The sequence below is a fragment of the Typopeltis vanoorti genome, chromosome 17 (assembly GCF_054136105.1).
Source record: "Typopeltis vanoorti isolate ZY-2024b chromosome 17, IOZ_Tvanoo_1.0, whole genome shotgun sequence".
Taxonomy (NCBI): Eukaryota; Metazoa; Arthropoda; class Arachnida; order Uropygi; family Thelyphonidae; genus Typopeltis; species Typopeltis vanoorti.
This window is the reverse complement of record NC_143565.1, coordinates 95,802,024-95,825,784: the sequence shown is the minus strand read 5'-3', so window position 1 is coordinate 95,825,784 and position 23,761 is coordinate 95,802,024. Positions and strand designations below refer to the sequence as shown.

At 36.2% G+C, this 23,761-nt stretch overlaps 1 protein-coding gene across 5 annotated transcripts in view; it reads right to left on the bottom strand.

Annotated features, from left to right (window-relative positions):
- Positions 1–23,761, bottom strand: part of Ars2 (arsenic resistance protein 2) — a 394,921-nt gene that overhangs the window by 288,548 nt on the left and 82,612 nt on the right. For all 5 annotated transcript variants that reach the window (XM_090407032.1, XM_090407029.1, XM_090407033.1 and 2 more), the window contains one exon: positions 16,249–16,422. In XM_090407032.1, coding sequence (XP_090263158.1) covers positions 16,249–16,422 — 174 coding nt within the window. The remainder of the gene's footprint in view (positions 1–16,248; positions 16,423–23,761) is intronic.

The following is a 23,761-nucleotide window of genomic DNA, read 5'->3' as shown; positions in this document are numbered from 1 at the left end:
TTCTCCAAGGTTGTCCCCCAGCTGTTTTTTATATTTGGAAAAAGCACTTCTTCATTTGTACTCAGATCGGACATTTCAAAACCAAAGAAAATCAAAACGTTTCCAGTACAGTTACTTTGGACTAAGCTAAGCACCCGAACCCCATCTGTAACAAATATTTTTAGTGTTTTACATATTGTACAGTACCACTCTGGCACCATCTCCTCACATGGTCAAGCGTGGCCAGTGATCTCGAAACAGGACAGGAAATATCCAATGAAGTATTTAATTAGATTGCCAGATGGGTGATTTGATGCCAATGTTCTCTGTATGATTCAAACAGTTTTAATGAAATAGGAATATTTCAAGATCAGCATGGCAAGTTTGCATCTGTGTGTGTGTGTGATGGAGAAAAGCCCTGTGTACTTTAGTGTTTCTTGTGGCTCCAGAAGAAGTCGATGAGCTATCTGTAAATAACTCTATCTTATGACTCTGTGATGTTTGTTAAGTTGATTGTGTGATTGTGTGTATTATATTAGGATTGTTTTGATGACTGTTGCTTTACCATTGAATGGCAGATAATCTGGTTTAAAAGGGGTGAGTTTATCACAACAGGAACTGAGCAGTTTTTGTGTTGGTAACACAGGGCTCGCAAGGAAGAGAATTCCTAATATTGGTCTGATTAATGGTCCGATTGATGGTGTCAAACCATACAGAAGATTGACAAAGCCAAATTTTCCAAAAATTCTGATTTTTGTTTTGTTTGGATTTGAGTGAAAATCACTCAGTATGCTAAACTGTTGCAGTATGCCAAAGAAAATGTAAATCAACTCGGGATCCCAAAGGGTTCCAACAATATCATCAGCATATATGACAGACTTGCTCTGTTTGGAGCCTATGGGGAGCAGTATTCCTCTCACTGCATGAGAGTCATTAATTTTATTTAAAAAAGATTCTAGTACTAAAGAGAAAAGAAGGGGGCATCCTTGCCAAACACCTCTGCGAATGGGAATGAGTTCAGAGAGAAACCATTAATGGTGATAGATGTTGTTGTTCTGTTGTAGATGCTTTTGGTTAATAAACTTTCTTGAATTCTAACCTATACTCTTTTTTTTTATCACACCTCGTAACTTAAAGCCTTGGGGAGCACTCTCTTCTTGGCAGTATGACCAGGATAATGTGCTTTCCACTTCGAATTGACATTCGGCTGGAGAGAAAGTATTTAATAAAAACAGGAAGATGCCCTGTGAGACCTAGGATTAATATATCATATCGGCAGGCTGTGTCATAAGCTTTTTTTTCATGTCAAAGAAAACTGAAACCAGATGTTCACATTTCAGGAAGGCAGCTTTAACAGATGTTTCTAAATGGAACCAAGTGGACTATTGTCAGTTAGTGTCTATAAAAACCACACTGTGTGTTGAAAAAGAGATCAGTGCTTTCTAAATACAGTAGAATCTGCTTATAGTGATCATGGGTAATATTATCAATCAGCTATTATTATCAAAATCAGTAGGTCCCAAACACACCATTTAAAATGAATCAAAAATAATCAGTCTATTATAATCAAAGTTCCAGTTACTGTTATCAAAATCCTTGAATGTTTAGCCTTTCGCGTTTCAGAATTCTAAGAAATAAGGGTTAATCAGGAGAAAATTTGACAAAGAATACTTTTCTAAATCTGACTTTTTTGTTAATTTTTTGTTAATCTTTTAATCTTATTCTTCCATAAATCTTATATTTTCCAGGCAAATGCAGGTAGGTAATCTTAATCTTCCATAAATCTTCCAGGCAAATGTGTGTGTGTGGGGGGGGGGGGGGGGTATAAATAGTCTAACTGTGATTTTTTGAGTTTATTTTCATGCTCTCTTTCAGTAAGTGAATTTGACTTTAAGTGCTTGTTAAAACATCCCTTAGCATTATGGCAGAAGTAAGTAAAAAACATAAAAATTTATCTTTTCAAGAAAAGCAAAGAATTTTGTAGTGCTATGATAAGTTGCCCAAATTGAGTCAGTGTAGTGCAGCTGTACATTTAAAAATTTCACAACCACTCTTGTGTAAGATCTTAAAAAACAGATCAAACATTGAAACTTCAGCTCTCTTACTAATGAGAACATGGATCGGAAGAGAGCCCGATCTGGTAAGGATACTCAAGTTGAATCAGCATTAAAAATTTGGTTTAGTAATATTCGTGAAAAGATTGCTTCGATTAATGGGCCTACTATGCGTCAAAAAACAGAACTTGCCAAAACAATGGGCAAAGAAAATTTTACTGCAAGTGATGGATGGTTTAACAGGTGGAAAAAGTGAGAGAATATTGTGTACAAGCGTATTCATGGTGAAAAAATAAAGTGCTGATTTTTTATCAGCTGAAGCATGAATTAAACCGAGTGGCCAAAAATTATTGCTGAATATTCTCCCAAGGATATTTACAATGCAGACGAAATAAGACTCTATTTTCGTGCAATGCTGAGCATACTTATTCGTATAAAAATGAAGGTACTAAAGGATTTAAATCTTCAAAAGAGTGAGTGACAGTTCTTCATTGTGCTACTATGAAAGGTGAGAAACAAGAGCTCCTAGTGATTGGAAAAAGTAAAAATTCTGTGTTTTCAAGGTGTCAACAGTTAGCCTGTTGACAACTGTTCTAGTGCAATGCTTGGATGACTAATGACATTTTCAACAATTGGTTAGTTAAGTGAGATTATTAAATTAACTTACTTAAGTGAGATTACTTAAATTAAAGCAAAAAATTGTCTTGTTCATAGACAACTGCACTGCCCACACAATTTATCGTTAAAGAACATCAAAGTAATTTTCCTGCCTTCCAACACTATATTGTTAATTCAACCATGTGACCAAGGCATCAATATGAGCTTTTAAAGCTTATTATTGCAGGGAAGTTCATGTGAGAATTATAGCTGAACTTCATTATATAAAAGACCAATGTGATGCAAGTGCAACTGAAAAAAAGATTTCCCTTCTTGATGCATTGCATTTGGTAGCAATGTCATGGAAGCAAGTCTCAGAGAAGACTATTGAAAACTACTTCCAAAAAGGTGGATTTTTAAGACAAATTCTGAAGAATTTGAATATCTTACAAATGAAATTTCTGATAAAACCCCAGACAGTATGTTAAAAGAAGAATTTGAAAATTGGTTGGTATTGATAACAATGTTGAAGTGATGGCTACAATAGCAGTGTCGGAAATCAAGCTGCTTCCAATGAGAACTTTAAACTAATAGAAGAAAGTGAACCTAATACAAGTATAGAAGAACACATTTTAGAAGCTCCTCCAACCAATGCCTAGATGCAAGAAGCTCAATGAATACTTCGTCGCGGTATGCAACATACAGCGACAAACTTTGAAAGGCATTATGAATATAAGCAATTTATTCATGAACTACTCTACTATATTCAAAGACACTACAGACAAGACTAGATAAGTTTTTAAAATAAATTTTATGTTGTTGCTTATTAAAAAGTTGTCCATAACAATAAATTGAAATAAATTATGCAATTTTTTATATCCTTTGCTTAATGTTATCAACCGGTTATTGTTATCGAAAAGCAACTATCCCAAAGTGATTGCAATAAGCGGCGTCTACTGTACCACAGAAGCCAGGCATTAACCATTTTCACTAAGATCTTACAAAGACAGCTGGCTGGAGTGATAGGATGATGATTACTTGCTAGTTCTGGATCTTTCCCATGAATCCAGAAATTGCTCTTCAGTAACTATTCAATTACAATAAAAGAGGAGGATCAATGGAAGATGGAGATATTTTACCATCAGGCCCTACAGAAATGGCATGAGAGAGAGTGTAAAAGTGTTCTTTTCAGTTTCTCCTCAATAAATGACTGATTATACTGCTCTAACCCATCTGTAGAAAAGAAAGTCAAGCCATTGGCTCTCTGCTGTTCAGTCAATATCGAAAATTCAGGAGAATTCATGAATCTGTTATTGAGATTCTAGCAAACCCTTCTCCTAAAGTCGCTTTGGATTCAGCAACTACATATTCATTATGATCCAGGATAGACAAATGGTATGTTCTATCTTCTGTATTTTATCCCATAAAATTTTCACACTGCTTGTTGACAGATGATGTAAACTGGATGCAAGATAGTTTCTGACTCTGACATCTAACTTAACATGCTTTGGCCTGGGCACATTTGCAAGCTATGAAAGTTCACATGGTAGCTCTGAAATATATCCCATGCTTTGTCTTGATCTTTTCTAGCTACGTGGTATTCATGATTTCATCACGGCTTTGGACAGAGTGAAAACTAAGATGATGTTTTTGGAACTGCAGTTGTTGATAGCTGGAATACAATCTCTCACAATACATCACTGCTTTGTTGATAGGTGTTTGGCTGATGACAAAAATGTATTCCAGTCAATCTGATCAATTTGCATGGGCATCTGTGATGGAAAACTGGCAAGAGTGCAGATGTATTGCAGAATATGAATGGGTACGCATATGAAAGAAGGTACTATGTCCCTTATTAAGAAGAAAGAGGTTAGTGTTGTCAAGGCATTCACTTGACAATCTAGTTTCATCCATTTGTGCTGGCACTATCCCCACAGAGTATTACGTTTATTAAAGTTGCCCATAATAAGTATGGGCAGAGGCAGCTACAATGTAAGATTATCTAGATCTGTATGAGTCAAATAAGAGAAAAGTGGTGAGCATACAGAACATACTGTAATAAAAATTCCCGCTGACAGATGGACAGCTACCACCTTTTAGACTGTACAACACACATTGAAAAAATGAACCATTTAATATCGGACCACAACACCTACCAAATGGTAAACTACAACCCCACAAAACGTAACAAAAAGAAAACAACTGAATTAATCAAATCCGTCCACACATGGCCCGAAGAAACAACAAAAAAATTAATACCTCATTATGCCCGTGCGCCCAGAATTTATGGCCTGCCAAAAATACACAAACCAGGCACACCTCTATGTCCAATTGTTGAAGGTATTGACAGCCCAAATTATCACTTAGCCAAAAAATTAGCGGCCACACTCAAGGAATTGTTAGGTCAGTCCCTTCCTACATAAAAAATACACAAACATTTCATTAATAAAATTAAAAACATTACACTCAACGACCAAGATTTATTAGTCAGCTTTGTCATAACTTCCCTTTTCACCAATGTCCCAATCAATGACACTATCTTGCTCCTACAGAACATATTTCCACACGACATCACAGCCCTCTTTGCCCATGTACTCCGCTCCAGATATTCCGTGTGGCAGAACAATTTTTACCTTCAAAAAGAAGGTACAGCCATGGGCTCACCACTTTCCCCCCCCAATAGCTAACTTTTATATGGAAGACTTTGAGCAACGTGCTCTAGAGACAGCATGTCTAAAGCCCAAAATTTGGCTCAGATACGTCGACGATATTTTCGCCATTTGGCCCCACAGCTGCGAAGCTCTAAATACATTCCTTAGCCACCTAAACAAACAACACAAACGCCAATTCACCATTGAAATGGAAAAAAACAACTCTCTTCCTTTCCTAGATACACAGTTGTCACATGTCTTCCCTCGGGCTATCTCCTTCTCAGTTTACCGCAAACCTACACACACACAGGCCAATACATACACAAAAATTCTTACACCACCCAACACAAAAACTAGGTGTCATAAGCACCCTTAAACACATAGCTCTAACTATTTGTTCTAATGAACAGGTTCTAAACCAGGAATACAAGATCATCAACCAAACATTTATAAAAAATGGATACAGTAAAAAAACTATTCACAAGATCCTCCATAAGAACAAAAAAGATTTCAGGAATGCTATTGCCATTCCTTATGTTAGAGGCATTTCTGAAAAAATAGACAGAACACTACACAAATACAACATTAAAACCACCTTTAAACCCCCCAAATAAGTTAAGACACCTACTCAGTTCTTCTAAAGATCCTCTTCCACACCTAGCCCACCCAGGGGGTATACAAAATACAATGCACATGTAACATACCATACATAGGGGAAACAGGGCAAACTATCCCAATCAGACAAGACGAACACAAACAACACATTAAATACCTCCATTTTGGAAAAACCGGCCTTTCTGACCACGCACTCCAAACATACCACAGAATTGATTGGAAAAAGTCCCTACACCACACCAAAACCTGGTCTGAGAGAAAATATAAAGTCATGTGAAATGCTCAAACACAACCCAAATATCAACAAAAATGATGGCCTAACCATTTCAAGAATGTGGAGGACCCATCTACAACCTAAACTAGCCATAGAAAAATCCCACTACAAGAAGACAACCTGGTGAAGTGTTTCTAACATTTAACAGCAACTGAAAGAAATCATGTTATAACAATCAGAACTATCCAGAAGAATATTAATACATGAGGACTTGAGCAGTTTATTGTAGTTGTATTTATTTATTTATATTTTTTTATTATTATTTATTTTTTATTTATTTATTTATTTTATTTTTTTATTTTATTTTATTATTTTTTTTTATCACTAGAGGTCAGGCTAGGGAAAAGGATTAATTAACTACGTAGACTTAGTTTACCAGTATACAGGGCATGAGCATGTAGCTTGGTTCCTTATACACTTGTATTCTTCCAATGATGACCTCGATACAGGGGTCGAAACGTCAAGTTTTATTTTATTAGTAATTAATAAAATAATCTGTTCAACACGTGTGTTTTTGTGTCCCTAAATTTACAAATATGAGAGCTACCACCTGTCAGTGGGATTTTTAGTTTAGTTGGATGTGCTGAAAAAGAGTATTGTTGCCTACAAGCATAGCAACTTTTCCATGAGCAGGTTTATCTCCAAGTGTCATTATGAATAATAGTGAAATGTCTTAAGATGGGACCTCAATGGGTTTTAAATATGTCTCTGCAGGCAAAAAACTGATACTGAATCAGAAACTGTTACAGAATCTGCAACAGTTCAACTGTAAAATGTCCCCAGTCTTTTGTTTTGTAGCTTTATTCTGAGAACTTTAAGGCTTACACTTCTGTTTGATTTTGGAAGGTAAAGACAGTCATTGTCCATCTCTTGCTCTGAAAAAAATGTTTAATATACCAAAAATGTTTAATATACCTATGGTCAGAAAGACCTGGGTTCAATTCCCGTCAGTGATGCGAGGAACCTTTATCTGGTCTCTTTCGACTAAAGATGAGTTAGCCGGTCTCATACGGAGGTAGGGTTCTCATACCTGGAAACTCGGGTTTTTCGTCCCCCGAAAACAGGCAAATCGGCCCCATGAACACACATGGATTACAGTCATGAATAATAAGTCCCAGTCATATGCCAGTTCCGAGCCCAGATAAAATTGGGGGTTGGGGAAAGCAATGGTGAACTACCCTGTAAAAATCTCACCAGGAATACTTTGTGAACAATGACTACAAAGTCACCTATTGTCAGAAACGACTGAAAGGGAAGATCAAGTGATGGATAGAGAAATATCATTTTTTTTTCTGTAGAGGTGCTCGGTGGTTATTCTTCTAGTGACGGTTTGCAAATTATTTTCTTGACAAGTGGGTGCGCTCATTTAGTGGAATCATTTCTAGAGGTGTTTCAGAAGTGAAACTGTAATAGCTTGGGTGATTAATATGCTCCAAAGAGATGCATTCACTGAAATTATCAGATGGTGGGAAAGGCATATGGATTTGTGGTGTTTCTGATATTTTAACTGCACCTTCTCAGTGTAAAATTTCAGGATAGGTGTAGGAGTGACTAATTTTCTCTTTGTGTTCTGATAAGACATGTTTCATTTAGTTCTTTATGTATCTCTTTTTCCATCTTTCCACTTTCGGCATGCTCAGAAGTAGGCTGAATGATCTCCCCCCCCCCCCTGCATGCTACAATTAATACATTTAGGTTTATTTGAAGGACAAGATTTATTATTAGACACTTTACTATTATAATAGGCACAAATGGTAGAGCCATGATAGACATGCCTGATTCTCACATTTAATGTGTCTTAGTGTATTAGGGATGCATAACCTAACATGACAGTTGAGATATCCTCCTTTTACTGTGGAGGTTTGGGCATGTCAAAAGTAAAAACGATATTCCTGGTTGGAACAAGATAACCATCCTGATGAATCAGGATGCACCTCATACTTGTCACGCATTGATCTTTAAATTCTAAACATATCGCCTATCTTGAAATCAAGAGTTTAGTGTTTTATGAGGTATCACCATAATTGGAATTCTCCCCAATGATGTTGCTTGCAATAATTTTTAAAGAATAAAGAAAGATGATATTTTTCCTATTGGCTTTTTACTTGTATGGATGATGATTGCATAGTATGTTTAAAACAATGATACATTTATATGTGTGTCAGATATTTCTTTTTTAAAATCAGATGATATATCTAAAGTATCTGTACTTAGATGGAGCTTGTGAGGACTGTAGAAAAATTTGAAGAAGAAGGATTCATCTACAGAGGGATTCAAGAACTCATGAAGGAAGAAACATACTGAAAAAGAGGAAGAATGAAAAGGAGCAATACCATCACCGGGAGCCCCTCCCTCCTCCTACCATGAACTGGTGTTCAACATGGAACGGCTGTGTGTCAAATAAGTTGGTATTGCCCATTACAAACATCTAACTTTTGGTCAAGCAACTGTAGGACATATACATGGCACAACTGCAATCATTTGACATAATATGCACTGCTCAAAAAAAAAGTGCCTGCACTAGTTAACTACAGAGGTAATCCTATAGGATAATGCAAAGCTTTGCAGAGTATAAGGAATGCAAACTCCATAGTTTTGGATGGAAAATTCTATTCCACTCTCCATTCTCACATACCTGCTGACTGATTATCTTTTCTCATCTGGACAGTTTTATATGCACAACCAACAATTTCGAAACTATGAGGAATTTAGAGATGGAGTTTAAGAATTTTTTTGCTGCTAAAATAGGAACATCATTTCAGAAGAAAAAAAGTATTTTTCTTCCTTTTCGTTATGAATGTTTTAGATCATAAAAGCATACAAACTTTTCTGGTCATTCCTTATATCTTAATTGTCATAAATAGTCACTAAAGTCAAGTTCAAAACACAAAGTGAAATTTATCTGTAATCACTAGTCACTAAAAGATAAAATTTCATCTTCAGCTGCTGCTGATTAATTTCAAGGAGTATACCAGATATTGTGACAGTTCAACACAATATGTTTCGACTTGTTTCCTATCAATAACTTTTATTGAATCTATTATTCTCTCAGGTTTCTGATTTGATCAGTTATTATGTTCAATCTTCTAAGTAGGCTTATTTAAGTGTGGGCTTTGAGAGAATTTCAATAGTAATAAATGTTTTTTTTTATCTCAGTTTGTAAATTTTCAGATACAATTTAGAATACAGTATATTAAACAAATTAAGTGGATATTGAATCCAACATTATTTCATAGCGGAATATAGAAACTACAAGAGTTTCATGATGAATATAGAGACTATAAAAGTTTCGGCCGATACAAGGTACACCAACCTTTCACGACAGGGCAACTCATACTACGAGTTGCCCTGTCACGAAAGGTTGGTGTATGCACCAAAACTTTTATAGTCTCTATATTTGGCATGAAACTATTGTAGTTTCTATATTCGGCTATGAAATAATGTTGGATTCAATATCTACTTAATTTGAATAATTTTGCATTGCTGAAGTTAAGCCTTTTGGCTCTCTTTTTCAGCAATATATTAAAAATCCTATTAAAGAAAGTTTTTAGATAATTCTTAATTTACAAATAAATATTTTAGAAGTGTCTCACTTTTTGGTAGAATTTGTAATATATCCCATTCCTATCTTAATTTTTCTTCAAGTTCATTTTCCCCTAAAAAATATTAAGGTTATGCATGTTATGCTAAGTACTCCATAATTTTGCACTTAAGGATGACATATAAAGGCTCACTTCTAGTGGTAAAACATGACCTGTTGGTGGTGTGTGGAAGCTGGTGGGGGCTGCTGAGTGATAAAAAGTGGGCTGTGTCCAGTTTGAGAAATGCAGTTCTAGAGTACTCTTAACTGCCTGCAACCTGCCAATATCTCTTGATCTTCCTCTGATTTTTTTATTCCACTTCTGCTCAAACACTTTCTGTTTATAGGTATTATTTCTGGGAAAATTCCATTTGTTACTCCTCTAAAATAAACTATTATTTTAATAGCTAATATAGCCTACTTTTGTTTAGGAGTGCCCCTTTTTTCAATGTCATTGGCTCTCTACCCAAAAACTGGGCATTACTGAAGTGTTATAAAACTAATATATGAAGAATAAAAAAGGAGGAAAAATTTCAACATACTTTTTTGGATGTTGACTTCTGTCTCCTTATCCCAGTAATGTACCTTCATCTGCTGTTAAAAGGAGGGGGGGAAGTGGGGGTAAAGTAATGTGGGGGAATTATTTGAAAAAAGATTTATTGAAATTATTTTTGAAATAAAGAATTTATTTGAAATTTAATTTCTTTTTTCTTTTTTTTTCAAATAATTCCTTCACATTACTTTACCCCACTTTCCTACCCCCACCTTTTAACAGCAGATAAAGACATCTCCAGGATAAGGAGACAGAAGACAACATCTAAAAAAGGTATGTCCACATTTTTTCCCTCCTTTTTTATTCTTCATATATTAGTTTTATAACACTTTAGTAATGCCCTAAGTTTTTGGGTAGAGAGCCAATGACATTGAAAAAGGGGGACTCCTAAATGAAAATAGGCTATATTAGCCATTAAAATAATACTTTCTATTTATCTTTCATCTCTCGTTGTTTCTTTTCACTGTAGATTTTTATAGGAAATTTGTCAGAGAAATCTTCTAGTAGATTTCTTTATCATTTGTACACTATAAAGAATAAGCATAATATCTTTTAATATCTGGTTTATAACCACTTTCCTCAATGATGTAATTCATATAATTATAAATAGAAGTGGAGATAGCCTTATATGTGATTTAACACCAAACCATTTTCCTGTAAAACCTTCGGTTGCACTTTTGATTTTTAACTTACTGATCATAATGTACCATTTTACATCACACAGATTTATTTTGAACAGTTTTGCACTTGGCAATTTATCATATGATTTTTTCAAGATCAAACACAACTTAAATAAAAAATCCATTTTATACTTGCATGATTTCTCAACTATTTGTCATAAGATAAAAAATGTGGTCTTGTCAATCTCTGGACCTAAACCTGGCTTATTCAATAATTTTCCTTTCAGTGATTTTTCTTAGTCTTTTTTCAAGTATACTAACAAAAATCATTCCTGGACACAGGAAATATTCTATAATTCTATGATTTTGCTTTATATTCTGTTTAATAAATTGGTATAATGAGAACTTTACAACAATTAATAGGGCACTTTCTGATCAAGCCTTCTAAATTAATCTAGCACTATAAAACTTTTATTCCACCATATATCGACACTTGGGATCAAATGTCATTTACATCACCTTCTTTCCACGCTGAGGTTTTTAATAGTTTTCCCTATCTCAAGTACTGATATGTATTTCTGCTTGCACTCCTCAAGAATATTTTCCACAGCTGTTCTATTATTTGTTGCCTCATTTTAAAATTAATTATTCAGACATCCAGAATATAGTAGTTTTCAATTTTTATATCATCTTTCATGATATTACATTGAGGGCATAATCATTTATTACAATACAATGGGTAAAAAAATTACTTCCAGGTAATGCAGAAATAAGCAAGGGTGCAGCAAAATATTCAAGCTAGCATCCTGATGCCTGAATATTTTGCTGTATCAAGGGTGGCAATGACAGCCCTCCTACAAATCATTGACAATTTCTTGCAGCTAAATTTATTCAAATTAAGAGTACTGTGTAAACTATATGCTGGTTTTCAGTATAGTCTTGTAATTCTGAAATCATGTCTTGTTAAGGAAGTGGTTTTATTCCATCTTATTGCATGAAGGTATTAATACATGATTCACTAGCCCACATGAATATGGCATAATAAAAACAAGCACGCTGTTTTTATTAAGCTATATTTCTGTGAAGAATAATGGTGGTGATGTGAATTAATTTTTAAATATCTGCTTGTGTATGTGGTTGGGTGGGATTTTACAGTAAAATTTAAACATTAAAAAGGTAGCTAATGTGGTCTACCTATATGGCCAAACAGAAAACTTATTTAAACATTCACAACATATGCCACTGTAAAAAATATTTATTTTACAAATATTTCATCTTATGTATCATAAGATATCATCAGTGAGAGTGAAGTTTTATGATATGTAAGATGAATGAAATATTTGTAAAATTAATAGAATGTTTAAATATGGAAAATCCATTGGTCTTTCTATACAGGAAAAACAGAGAAAGTGAGGGGGGGGGCCTTCACTTCTTTTTGTTTTTCTTTTTCTCAGATAAGTCTAAGAGCTAGCAAGAAAGCATGAGGGGGACAAAAATCGATTCTCGTACCATCAATTATATGAAATAAACTAAATGCATTACTTATTTAAACACTGCACTGATGTCAGAATGTCAGGGGAATTGTGAAAACTAACAATGCTCACTAGCTGGTCATAATTTTTTTAGTTTTTGTTTAATTAATGATTTGAATCAGACTGAATTTTTAACATGTAATGAAGCATGTCCTATGTTTATTGTCAGTGCTAAATCTGTGGCTATGCTATATTTAGGACCGCATTATCGACTATATAAAGTAATGTCTTATTTTTATGAATTTTCAACCATCCACATACAAGGTATATAAAGGTAGCATGAAAATTATCTATATGTTCACTAGATATCCACAGATGCCGTATGGTCACTCCGATGCTCAGTGATGTGCCACACCAGGCCTTGCCATGTAGTCCTGTTTGCTTTTCTGGAGACTTCAACTCTCTCAAGATTAGTTGCTCCACACACACCATACATCCATCTCATTGATGGTCTACCCTTCCTCTTTTTCCCGGAACATTACCTTCTATTACTGTTCTGAGAAGTCCTCCTTCCATCCTTTCAATGTGTCCAAAATATTTTAACTTTCTTTTGTCAATATCCTTAAGGAGCCTTAAAGTTCTACTGATCTTTTCTAAAACCCATTCATTTGTATGCCTTTCAGTATGTGATATCCTCAACAGCCTTCTGTAACACCACATTTCAAAATAGATATCCCTTTCTTATCTGACTTCTTTAGGTTCCAGGTCTCACATCCATAAGTCGCTGTTGGAAAAATAACTGCATCCAAAATCCACAACTTTGTTCCCATGGAGATAGATCTATCCTTCCAGATTTTACACAAGTCTCTGACTGTTGTTTTAGCCATTCGTAACCTTCTTCTGATGTCTTTTGAACAGCAATTCCTCACATTAATAATGGATCCCAGGTACTCAAACTTGCTGACTTTCTCAATTCTTTTTCCATTAAGGTAAACTTGTTTCTCAAGAGCTTCCCTGCTTATATTTCCTTTGAGAACCATAATCTTTCACTTGCTAGGATTTAGTTGAAGTCCTCTGTTATATTACTGATCTTGTTAATTATGTCAAGAATTTCTCCTGGTTCTTCCATATCATTACAAAAGAGTACTGTATCATCAGCATACCTCAGATTACTGATCAATTTACTTCCTATACTAATTCCTCTTGAGCTTATCCAATGCATCATGCCCTCTGTAAATATACTAAACAAGTGAGGAGAAAGTAAACATCCTTGCCTTACTCCTTTTCCAACCTGAAGCCAATCAGTCAATCCAACACCTGTTCTTATTGTGGCTTCTTGCTCCCTGTACAAGTTGGCTACAACCAGATAGCATGTTGAGGAAAACCCATTCTTTTCATTACTTCCCACAGTTTCACATGCTCAACAGTCAAAAGCTTCAGAGTAGTCTAAGAAACACATTACCAGAGGAAGTCTAAATTCTTTATACTTTTCTATGATCTGTCTAAGGCAAAGGATCTGATCTCTGGTACCCTTATCTTTCCTAAAACCTGCTTGTTCCTCAGGCATCTCTGCCTCAACTTTGGCCACAATCCTATTTAGCATGATCTTCAATAAAATTTTGCTTGCATGAGATACTAAACTAATAGTTCTTGCATGCTTTCATATCTCCTTTCTTATGTAGTGGTATGAAAACAGACTTCTTCCAGCCTCTAGGCCATGATCCTGTCTCCCATATCCTTGTAATCAATCTATGAAACACTCTTATACCTCCATCCCCTGTGGCCTTAATTAACTCTGCTGGGATTTCATCTGCACCTGATGCCTTATTGCTGTTAAGCTGCTTAACTGCTCTTTCAACTTCATGCCTCAAGTGGAGGAGGTTCCAAATCAAAATTTTCCTGGTGAGAGGGCTCCTCCACATTTTCTTTATCCACTCTACTGTACAGTTCCTCACAGTATTCTTTCCATCTGTTTTTGATTTCCATTTCTTCTGTTAGTAATGCTCCATTCCTGTCTTTGATGACATTCAATTTGGGCTTAAAATATAATTCATATGTTAAATCAGATGTCATGATTACTACTTTTTTTTCTTTTTTAAATAATTTAGTGATAATAACTTCTCGAACAGAGTAATTTCATTCTGTTTGAAAAGTGGTAAGATTTGTCGGCTAATCTCAACATGTATTAGAGCCACTTATAACAGCTAACATTTTTATGTTCTAGTTAGAAGTGTTCAATAATACTGTAATATCTTTCTTATCGGTTCTTTTATGATTTATCTTTTTTTAGTCTACTGAAGATTTCCTTTGTAAGATATGGGCCACATCTAGGTAAATTATGGCAAAGGTGCCAATCTTTGAATAAAGGGAAGAACATATGAGTGGCACAGCATGAAGTCAAATGAATAAATTTAGAGACAACAGGAAATAACTCTGTTAAAACATGAAACTATTCTATGTAAAATAAAACATACACCAATTTTGAAAGAAAACCAACTGATCAGTCAGTGTAAGCATGAATATATACTGGAAGAAAATTAGGTAAGTAAATAGAGGACATCAATAGCAAAACTATCTTAAAAGTTAAGGTATTGGAAAAGAACACATGACACAACTTATTCAAGAACATACAAGCAAAGTTATTCTGATATAAGGTTATTTAAAGATATTGGAAATAAAATAATGACAAAAATCTATTAAGCAAAAAAAATAGAAGAAAAAAAAAAAGAGGAAAATCAATATCCAGATGGATCAATGGACCTTGGATTGTTTGAAGAAATATAAGTGATCAAACCGATGTGCTAACAAATATAGACCAATCTGGAAGAAAATGTTGGAAACTAACAATAATATTATATGTTGGACTGCAACAGTATTTTGCTGCCACCATTCTGATAGACAGAATGTACAATATAAAAGAGATAACCTGGTAGACCAATTACTTATGAATATAAATTATTAAGAGTAGGTAAATCATTAAGAGTATTTAAGAATATCTGTAAGAATTTTTATCTGCAAAACACACCTCAGAAATCACTGTTTGTCATTCATATGATTATCATAAGCACTAACACAACCTAGTTCTCATGTAGAACCACAGAGCACAAGATTCAAACAAATAACACATATTCAATCATATAATAGTATTCCATGGAATTGATCCAAAGTGAGGTAGCTCACTGACAGCTAATATATAGGAATACATTACGACACTGCCTTGGCTAGCATAAAATTCCAAACCTCAATCAATCTGCAGCTGGGCAAGAAAAGCTGGAACAAATACTAGATGCATATTATTAAAAATTGTTGAAAAGCCTTTCCAAACACAACAAAGCAACAAAAAATTAAGGTGAAAAGTATTTTGTAATTTTAACTTGAGAGAGTGCGCACACTGCATTTGTAAAGTAACCAATATTTGATTATTATGCATTTCCTTTTTTCATTTTATATTACTATATTACTATAAAAAATAGTTACTAAATTTGGACATATTTCAGAAGAAAGAATAGAGAAAATAGACATAAATGTTACATATTCTATCAAAATGCCTTCAATATGTAGCAGGCATCTTTTTTTGAAATTTATGATATGTTCAAGTAAGAAAAGGCAACAGTATAATTAAATAAATTTAAAACACTGCATTTCCTTCAATTTATACACTTGTCAATAGCAAACAGTTCCAAAATTTCAAAGTAGTTAAAGAAAAAGTCTCACACATTCTAATAATACCTGACAGGCTGTTTCCATATGGCTCTCTAATACCAGACATGTTAATTTTATCAGGTCTTATACCTCATAGGCTTAATCTCCTAATGCTTGGCACAAGATACCCATTTAAAGTATAGATACATACCATTCTTCTTCTTTGTGATTTAAGAAGAATTCATTAATCTGCTGTCTTCTGAATTCTAGTTTATATTCCCCATATTTTTTTACAGCTTCTTGATCATCAATACCATCATCTTGATTTGCTAAGAAATACTTGAATGTCATCATTGGAGGCTGAGTAAGACCAGGTTCTACATCCCTAAAGTAAAAAAATCAATCAATTACAGAAATGAAAACAAAGGAGCTACAATCCTTTCACCAATTTTATGACTGAAATTCATCTTCAAGAAAAAAATCTGATATCAGATAACATGAATAAAAGATTCTAAGCATAAAAATTAAAGGTTGTGGAATCCTGTCAAATGACTTTGCAAAGTCCAGCAGTATCACTAAGTAGCCATTTCTCTTATTCAACTCCACTGTCACTTTATAATAAAAAGTAAGCAAATTACTAAGGCAAGACCTATCCATCACAAAAACATGCTGTCCCCTATAAAGTATCATATTCTATCCACTCAGATGCTGATTGGTCTATAATTCTATTTCTTTTTTTTTTCTTTTTTTTAAATGTTGGGTTCATACACAGGAGTTGGTTGGTCAACCTATAGTACATCAATACCATGTATGGGTAGTAGGTTGGGAAAGGAGGAATTTGTTTACATTTGATTTGAATGACTTTAAGTTGTATTCCTTGGAAAACACAGCAGGTGGGAGACTGTTCCACAGTGCAGCAGTTGCAGGGATAAAGGAAGAAGAAAAGAAACTTGTTCCGTTTGTTTCTAGGTGTACTGTGAAGGGATGTTGTGCAGCAGCTGCACGTGTTCCAATGAGCTTAGTACTGAGCAGAGGAATTATTGCTATTATTTTCAGATGAGCGTTTCCCATGGAAATATTTGTAGAATAAACATACTGCAGAGACCATAGGTCTGTGTGAAAGTGAAGGGAGAGAGTTGGTAAGGAATAGATCACTGATAAGTCTAATTGCTCTCCTCTGTACTGAGTCGAGCATTTTGAGAGAGCTTTTAGGGGCCCCCACCCCATATGTGGGAGCAGTATTCAATAGTTGGACGGATTTGTGACTTGTGTAATGTTAATAGCTGTTCGGGGATGAAGTAACATCTTGAACGAAAGAGAAATCCTAGTTTTTTTGAGGCTGAGGAAGCAATGTTTGAGATATGTTTATGCCAGGACAGGTTTGATGTGAGGGCGATTCCAAGAAGTGAGATCTCAAACACTCTGGAAATTTAGGTATCATCAAAAAGGATACTGGGGAAAAATTGTTCTTTTTTTTTTATGGGAAATAGTACAGAACTGGGTTTTATTGGCATTGAAATTTATGAGGTTATTCAAACCCCATTGTAGGACGGTTTGGAGATCGGAGTTGAGGGTGGTGGTGGTGGTTGATGTTCTGTAGGTTGAAGTGAGTTGTGTAGGGCAAGGCTTATCAAATGCAAGTGAGGAGTGTAGTGTGCTGTCGTCTGCAAAACTGTGTATTGGGTTGGAGGTCAATTGCAGTCGGTCATTGATATAAAGCAGGAAGAGAATTGGTGAGAGGACAGAACCTTGTGGGACCTCAGGATTGAGTGGTGAGAGGATAGGGAGCCATCCACCATCACATACAGTGTGCATCCAGACAGAAAACTGGCAATCCACCTACAGAAGTCCTGGGTCAGACCGAATGATGGTAGTTTGTCTAGTAGGCCTTTGTGCCAGACCCAGTCAAAGACTTTGGCGATATCTAATGCAACCACTTGAGATTCGCCAAACCTCTCCATAGCATTTGTCCAGAGATGGGTGATGTATGTGAGTAGATCTCCTGTTGATCAGCAGTGGCGGAATCCATACTGGCAGTCATTTATTTGGTGAGTGTCTTCAAGATAGTGTAGGAGTTGGGAATTGATGATTTTTTCCATTTGACAGGACTGAGATAAGCGAGATAGGGCGGTAATTGGCTGGCAGTGACTTGTCACCTTTCTTGGGAATTGGCTGAATATTGGCCAATTTCCAGTTTGTGGGGTAGATTCCAGTGGTGTAGGAGAGTATATATAGGTGACGTAGAATAGGGGTCAGTCCTGGAGCACAAACTTTCAGAACAATTGGGGGAATGCCATCAGGGCCAGGAGACTTTTTTGTGTCTAATTTGGACAGTATTTTTCTGATCCCATCCTGGCAAAAGGATACAGGGGGGCATTGTATGTTGGGTGCCTGGAATGGTTGGGGGACATTTACCATTGTCAGTTATGCATACATTTGAAGCGAAATATGAGGCCAGAAGATTGGCTTTTTCTGTGGGTGATGACGCAGGAGCGCCATCGGGGTGTGATAGGGGTGGGAATAGTGTTGGACAGAAGTTATGGCCAACTGCTTTGGCGAGAGACCAAAAGGCTCGGCTGTTAGTTTCCTGCTTTTTGCTCTTTCAAACTCTGTTTTGGATGAGTTGATTTGCATCTATTACGGGCTTCGGTGTAAGCCTTGAAGGAGGATGAGGTTCTTCATTTCAGCCAGTTGTGGTATGTCTGGTGTTTCATCTCTACAGACTTGGCCCATCTTTTGGAGAACCAAGGTTTCATTAGGGAGTGGCAGTTCAGAGTGCTGTGTGTATTCATGCCGGTGAGGATTACTTTGATAACAAGCTCGGTGCATATGTTTGAGTTGGAAGGCCGGAAGCAATAGTCCAAACATGGGAATGTGGCATAGAAGTTGCGGAGGCTGTCCCATTTGGCACTGTTATAGTGCCAAACTACTCTTGTATGGGAGTGTCTGTGTAAACGTTGTTGCATGGGGAAGGAGATGAGCACTAAGTTGTGGTCAGAATTATCCAGGGGGCTCACTACTTTCACTGTGTATTTGGAGGGGTCATTGGTGAGGAAGAGATCTAGGGTGTTTTGGGGAGTGGTTTGGGTTATCTGGTATTCTGGTTGGCATCTGGACAAGTTGTGTAAGGTCATTAGTGATGGCAAATGTTTCGGCATCTCTGCCTGTAAGATATGTACAATTGGAGGAGGAAAAGCCAGCTAGTGTTGTGGACGTTAAAATCTCCTAGGAGGATGATTTCACTGTTGGGAAAGTGGGATTGGAGAAAGTCGACTTTTAGAGAGAGGAAATTAAAGAGCTTAGGATGGTTGGTTGCGCTGGGGGAGCGATAGAGACAGCAGATGAATTGGACTGAGTGGGGAAGGGATATTTTCAACCAAAGAAGGTCAAAATTGGGTGATTCTAGGTTGGGTGCTCTCTGGCAAGGTATGTGCAGACACCACCCATGTGGCGAAAATTGTTGAAGAGTGAGTAGTTTGGAAGGTATGTGGTGTTGGGGGAAGGTGAGATTTGAGTTTCTCCCAGGAAGAGTAGTGGGGTTTGGTAGACTGTAGGTGGTAGTGGACACTATTCAGGTTGGAGTTTAGGCCACGGATGTTGGTGAAGTGGATGGGTAGGGTTTTGTGAGTCGTATGTTGGACAGCATGGGTCTTGGACATTTCTTATGCGGTGCCTGCATGCTGGTCTCCATGGTGGCATCACTTGGTTTTTTCACCAGTTTATCTTGTCTGTAGTCAATGGTCCAACTGTTGTCACCATTTTGACGTTTTTCTTTGAGTTGTCTTCGAAGCTGGCGTCTTTGTTCTCTTTCTGCAAATGTTAGGTCTGGTTGTGCACGTATGCGTGATTGGGAACAGGTGTCCTTGAACTTGTTGTTGATCGCTGTTATTATTTTTGATGTGCTTGTCGGCGTGTTGCAAGTCACTTTTACTATGCGCAGAAAGTTCGTCCCGTTCTTCCTTTTATTTATAGGCCCGAAACGATGACTAACGATATTCTTAGGATCGATGTTGCATTCTTCGGCTAGTTTGTTGATGTCCTCTTGTAATGATTTTCTGTCGGAAAATTCAAAATGATGGCGTTGAGTTTTTTGCGTTTGGCCTCCATCAAGTTGTTTACCGTTGATGTGATTAGATCGCAAAGTTCTTTCACTGGCAGAGTGGAGCATGCATTGCACTGATTTTTGATTTGTTCAAGTCAGCTTCGACTGCACGTATTTATTTTGTCGGCAAAAGTTTCATTTAAAGCTTTGATGTGCTGTTCAAGGTTTTCGACATGTTTACCTATTTGCAGGCATAGACTTCTGTGGCTAATTGGTTCAAAAGACATATTTCGGTCATTACACCACATTTTTTATTATTCAGTTAAACAAAATACTGAAATAATAGTTCCCGACAAGTTCCGTAAATCATAGGATTTACATCTTCAGGGGTAAATAATATAACTTAAAGTTTAAACAAGAGAAATTAATAAATACAAATCATAACCGTCTGGCTATTCATAAACTCAAATAACAGAATGCAGATATATAACGTTATTGACGTTGAACAATACTGAACGATGTCACGTGTTCTTGTTCTCGTTCATACAGTCCGAGCTCAGATCGAGGTAGATTTTTTATTAGAGCTGACCACACTTGGAGAATTAAACCTTGATTTTTATTGCATTGGGTTGGGTTTTTTAGCATATTAGCAGCTTCTTTAAATTTTCTTATATAACTGTTGTTTTCTATGTGACATTGTCGTTTTTTGCCAGAGTACATCATGTCCAGTGGAAGTGTTATGGAAAGCAAGACCTGTTTTGTGTTCTCTTTTGTATTGTACGTCTTTTTGGTGTTCAGCTATGCATATTTCTCCAGATCTTCCTGTCTGTCCTGCGTAGCAAATCCCGCAAGAGAAATGGATAAACCACCTCATCATCCTCTTAAAAAACCTCATCATCCTGGTTTTTTAAGAGGATGATGAGGTGGTTTTGGTGGATGTAGGAATCTTGAGATTTTTTCCATAGGAAAGAAGGCTACTTTTATGTTGTGTTCGTTCATTAATTTGGCTAGCTTATCTGTAACATTTTTGATATAAGGAAGCGAAATTGCATTTTTGTAATCCTGTTTTACTGTGTTGTTAGTTGGAGGCATTTTAAGGATTCTCTTGATGGTTTTTATTTCATATCCATTCTGTTGGAGGATTTGTGTTAAGTATTTTAGTTCTTCATTACATCTTTCTTGTGTGCTGGAGATATTGTATGCTCTGTCTCGAAGAGTTTTAATTAAGCTTATTTTTTGTGAAGGATCGTGGTGTGAGGTTGTATTTAGAATTCTTCCAGTGTTTGTCGGCTTCCTATATACTGAGAAGGAGAGTTTACTTTCTTCATTAACTTCTAATAGAATATCCAGAAAAGGAAGTTTTTTATTTTCTTCTTGTTCTAAAGTGAATTTTATGGTGTTGTGCAAATTGTTGAGATAATCTTGGAAGTTGATAAGTTCATCTGCTGTTCCACTGAATATGATGAAAATATCGTCCACACAGCATAGCCATATTTTTGTTTTTTATGGTAATTCTTAAAATTCACTTTAGAACAAGAAGAAAATAAAAAAAATTCCTTTTCTGGATATTCTATTATAACAAACACAACTTAAAAGTAGCCTTCCTTCCTATGGAAAAAATCTCAAGATTCCTACATCCACCAAAACCACCTCATCATCCTCTTAAAAAACCAGGAGTCTATAAAATCCATTGCTCTTGCGGGATTTGCTACGTAGGACAGACAGGAAGATCTGGAGAAATACGCATGCATGAACACCAAAAGGACGTACAATACAAAAGAGAACAAAAAACGGGTCTTGCTTTCCATACCACTTCCACTGAACACGATGTACTCTGGCAAAAAACGACAATGTCATACATAGAAAACAACAGTTATATAAGAAAATTTAAAGAAGCTGCTAATATGCTAAAAAACCTAACCCAATGCAATAAAAATCAAGGTTTAATTCTCCATCAAGTGTTGTTAGCTCTAATAAAAAATCTGCCTCAATCTGAGCTCGGACTGTATGAACGAGAACAAGAACACGTGACATCGTCCAGTATTGTTCAACATCAATAACGTTTTATATCTACATTCTGTTATTTGAGTTTATGAATAGCCAGACAGTTATGATTTGTATTTATTAATTTCTCTTGTTTAAACTTTAAGTTATACTATTTATCCCTGAAGATGTAAATCCTAAGATTTACAAAACTTGTCAGGAACTATTATTTCAGTATTTTGTATAACTGAATAATAAAAAATGTGGTGTAATCACCGAAATATATCTTTTGAATGTTTACCTATGTTCAGAAGTCGTTTTACTGAAGGAAGGCACAGCGAACAGAAGAATGGCTGGTTAAGTTCGATGCACAGCTTTGTCTATTTTTGCACACAAAGCGTGCAGCCAGTAGCAACAGAACTGGCAGTACATGCCCTTTTTTCTGTCTGTGACACCGGTTTTGCAGCTACGGCACGTAATAGGTTTGTCGGTGGCGATCGACGGCACTGTGCTATCGAGACACGTGGTGCTCATTCGCCTTTGGCTTTTGCTGCCACCATCTTTGCTGCGTGTGGTAGGCATAGTGAGCGTTTACACGCGACTGAGTTTGAATTGGAAGGATAGCTGTTTTAATACACTATAAGTACTCACAGTTTGTACTGAAGTATTCCGCTGCTCGACATTCGCTGTTGGGTTTCCGTTTGATGGTTAATTTCGATGGAAAAACACTCACAATAACCGAAATTTCATTGTCTTGTCTTGGAGTCTCCATTATGCAGTGGGACTATTTTACACTCTTTCCACTCCAATGGCACCTTCCCAGTACCGAGGCTTAAGTTAAATAGCTTGATCAGAGGAGCTGGTAATTCCTTTGCACATTTTTGCAATACACAGGTTGGCATGCCATCCAATCCCATGGACATGTTTGCATTGAAGTTCTGCAATATTCTAAGCATTTCATCAACAGGCTTGCTGCTTCCCTTTATCTCTATATTCCCTTGACAACTGTTTTTCTTTGTAACTCCTGCTTAATGATGCTATTCATCAATCTAACTCCTATCTAATTTATCTTTCTGACACTGGGTATTCATTCTGATATTGATTTCTTCCAACATCCCTTGGCCACCTCTCATGCACCACATCATCTCTTCCTTCCATCCAAATTCTTATGCAATGGCTCTGCTGAAAGCTGACTCCTCAGTTTGTCATAATCACCTGTAAAGTATTTAATTTCACATATATCAAAAATTCTGAATGTTTGGCAATCTCTCAGGTAAAGACTACATGAACATTTTCCCAAAATGGAGACAGCATAGCTGGGCTGGTTACTGTTAGGATCTCTGATGGATGCTATGATCAGATCTAACACTCTCGAATCTCATGTCCCTTCAATTATATATCATCTTAGATAATTATCTCTCAGCAGCTGTATAAATTCTACTTCCTTCCCTCCCTTCCTGTGTTCATTCTTCCTTCCTCCTCCCATAGTTAAAATGCCCCATAATAATTAATCAACCTGCACCCATTGTGCTAATTTGCTGATGTACACACACGGACAAAGAAATTAGTGCACCTGGAAGAAAACATGGCACAACGGCAAAACTAAGCAAATAGCTAGAGTGTGAGGTGGTATGCAAATAATTCAAGTTTGGTGTGAATGCGCATGCCCACACACCCTGCGGTGGCGCTGCAAGCACGA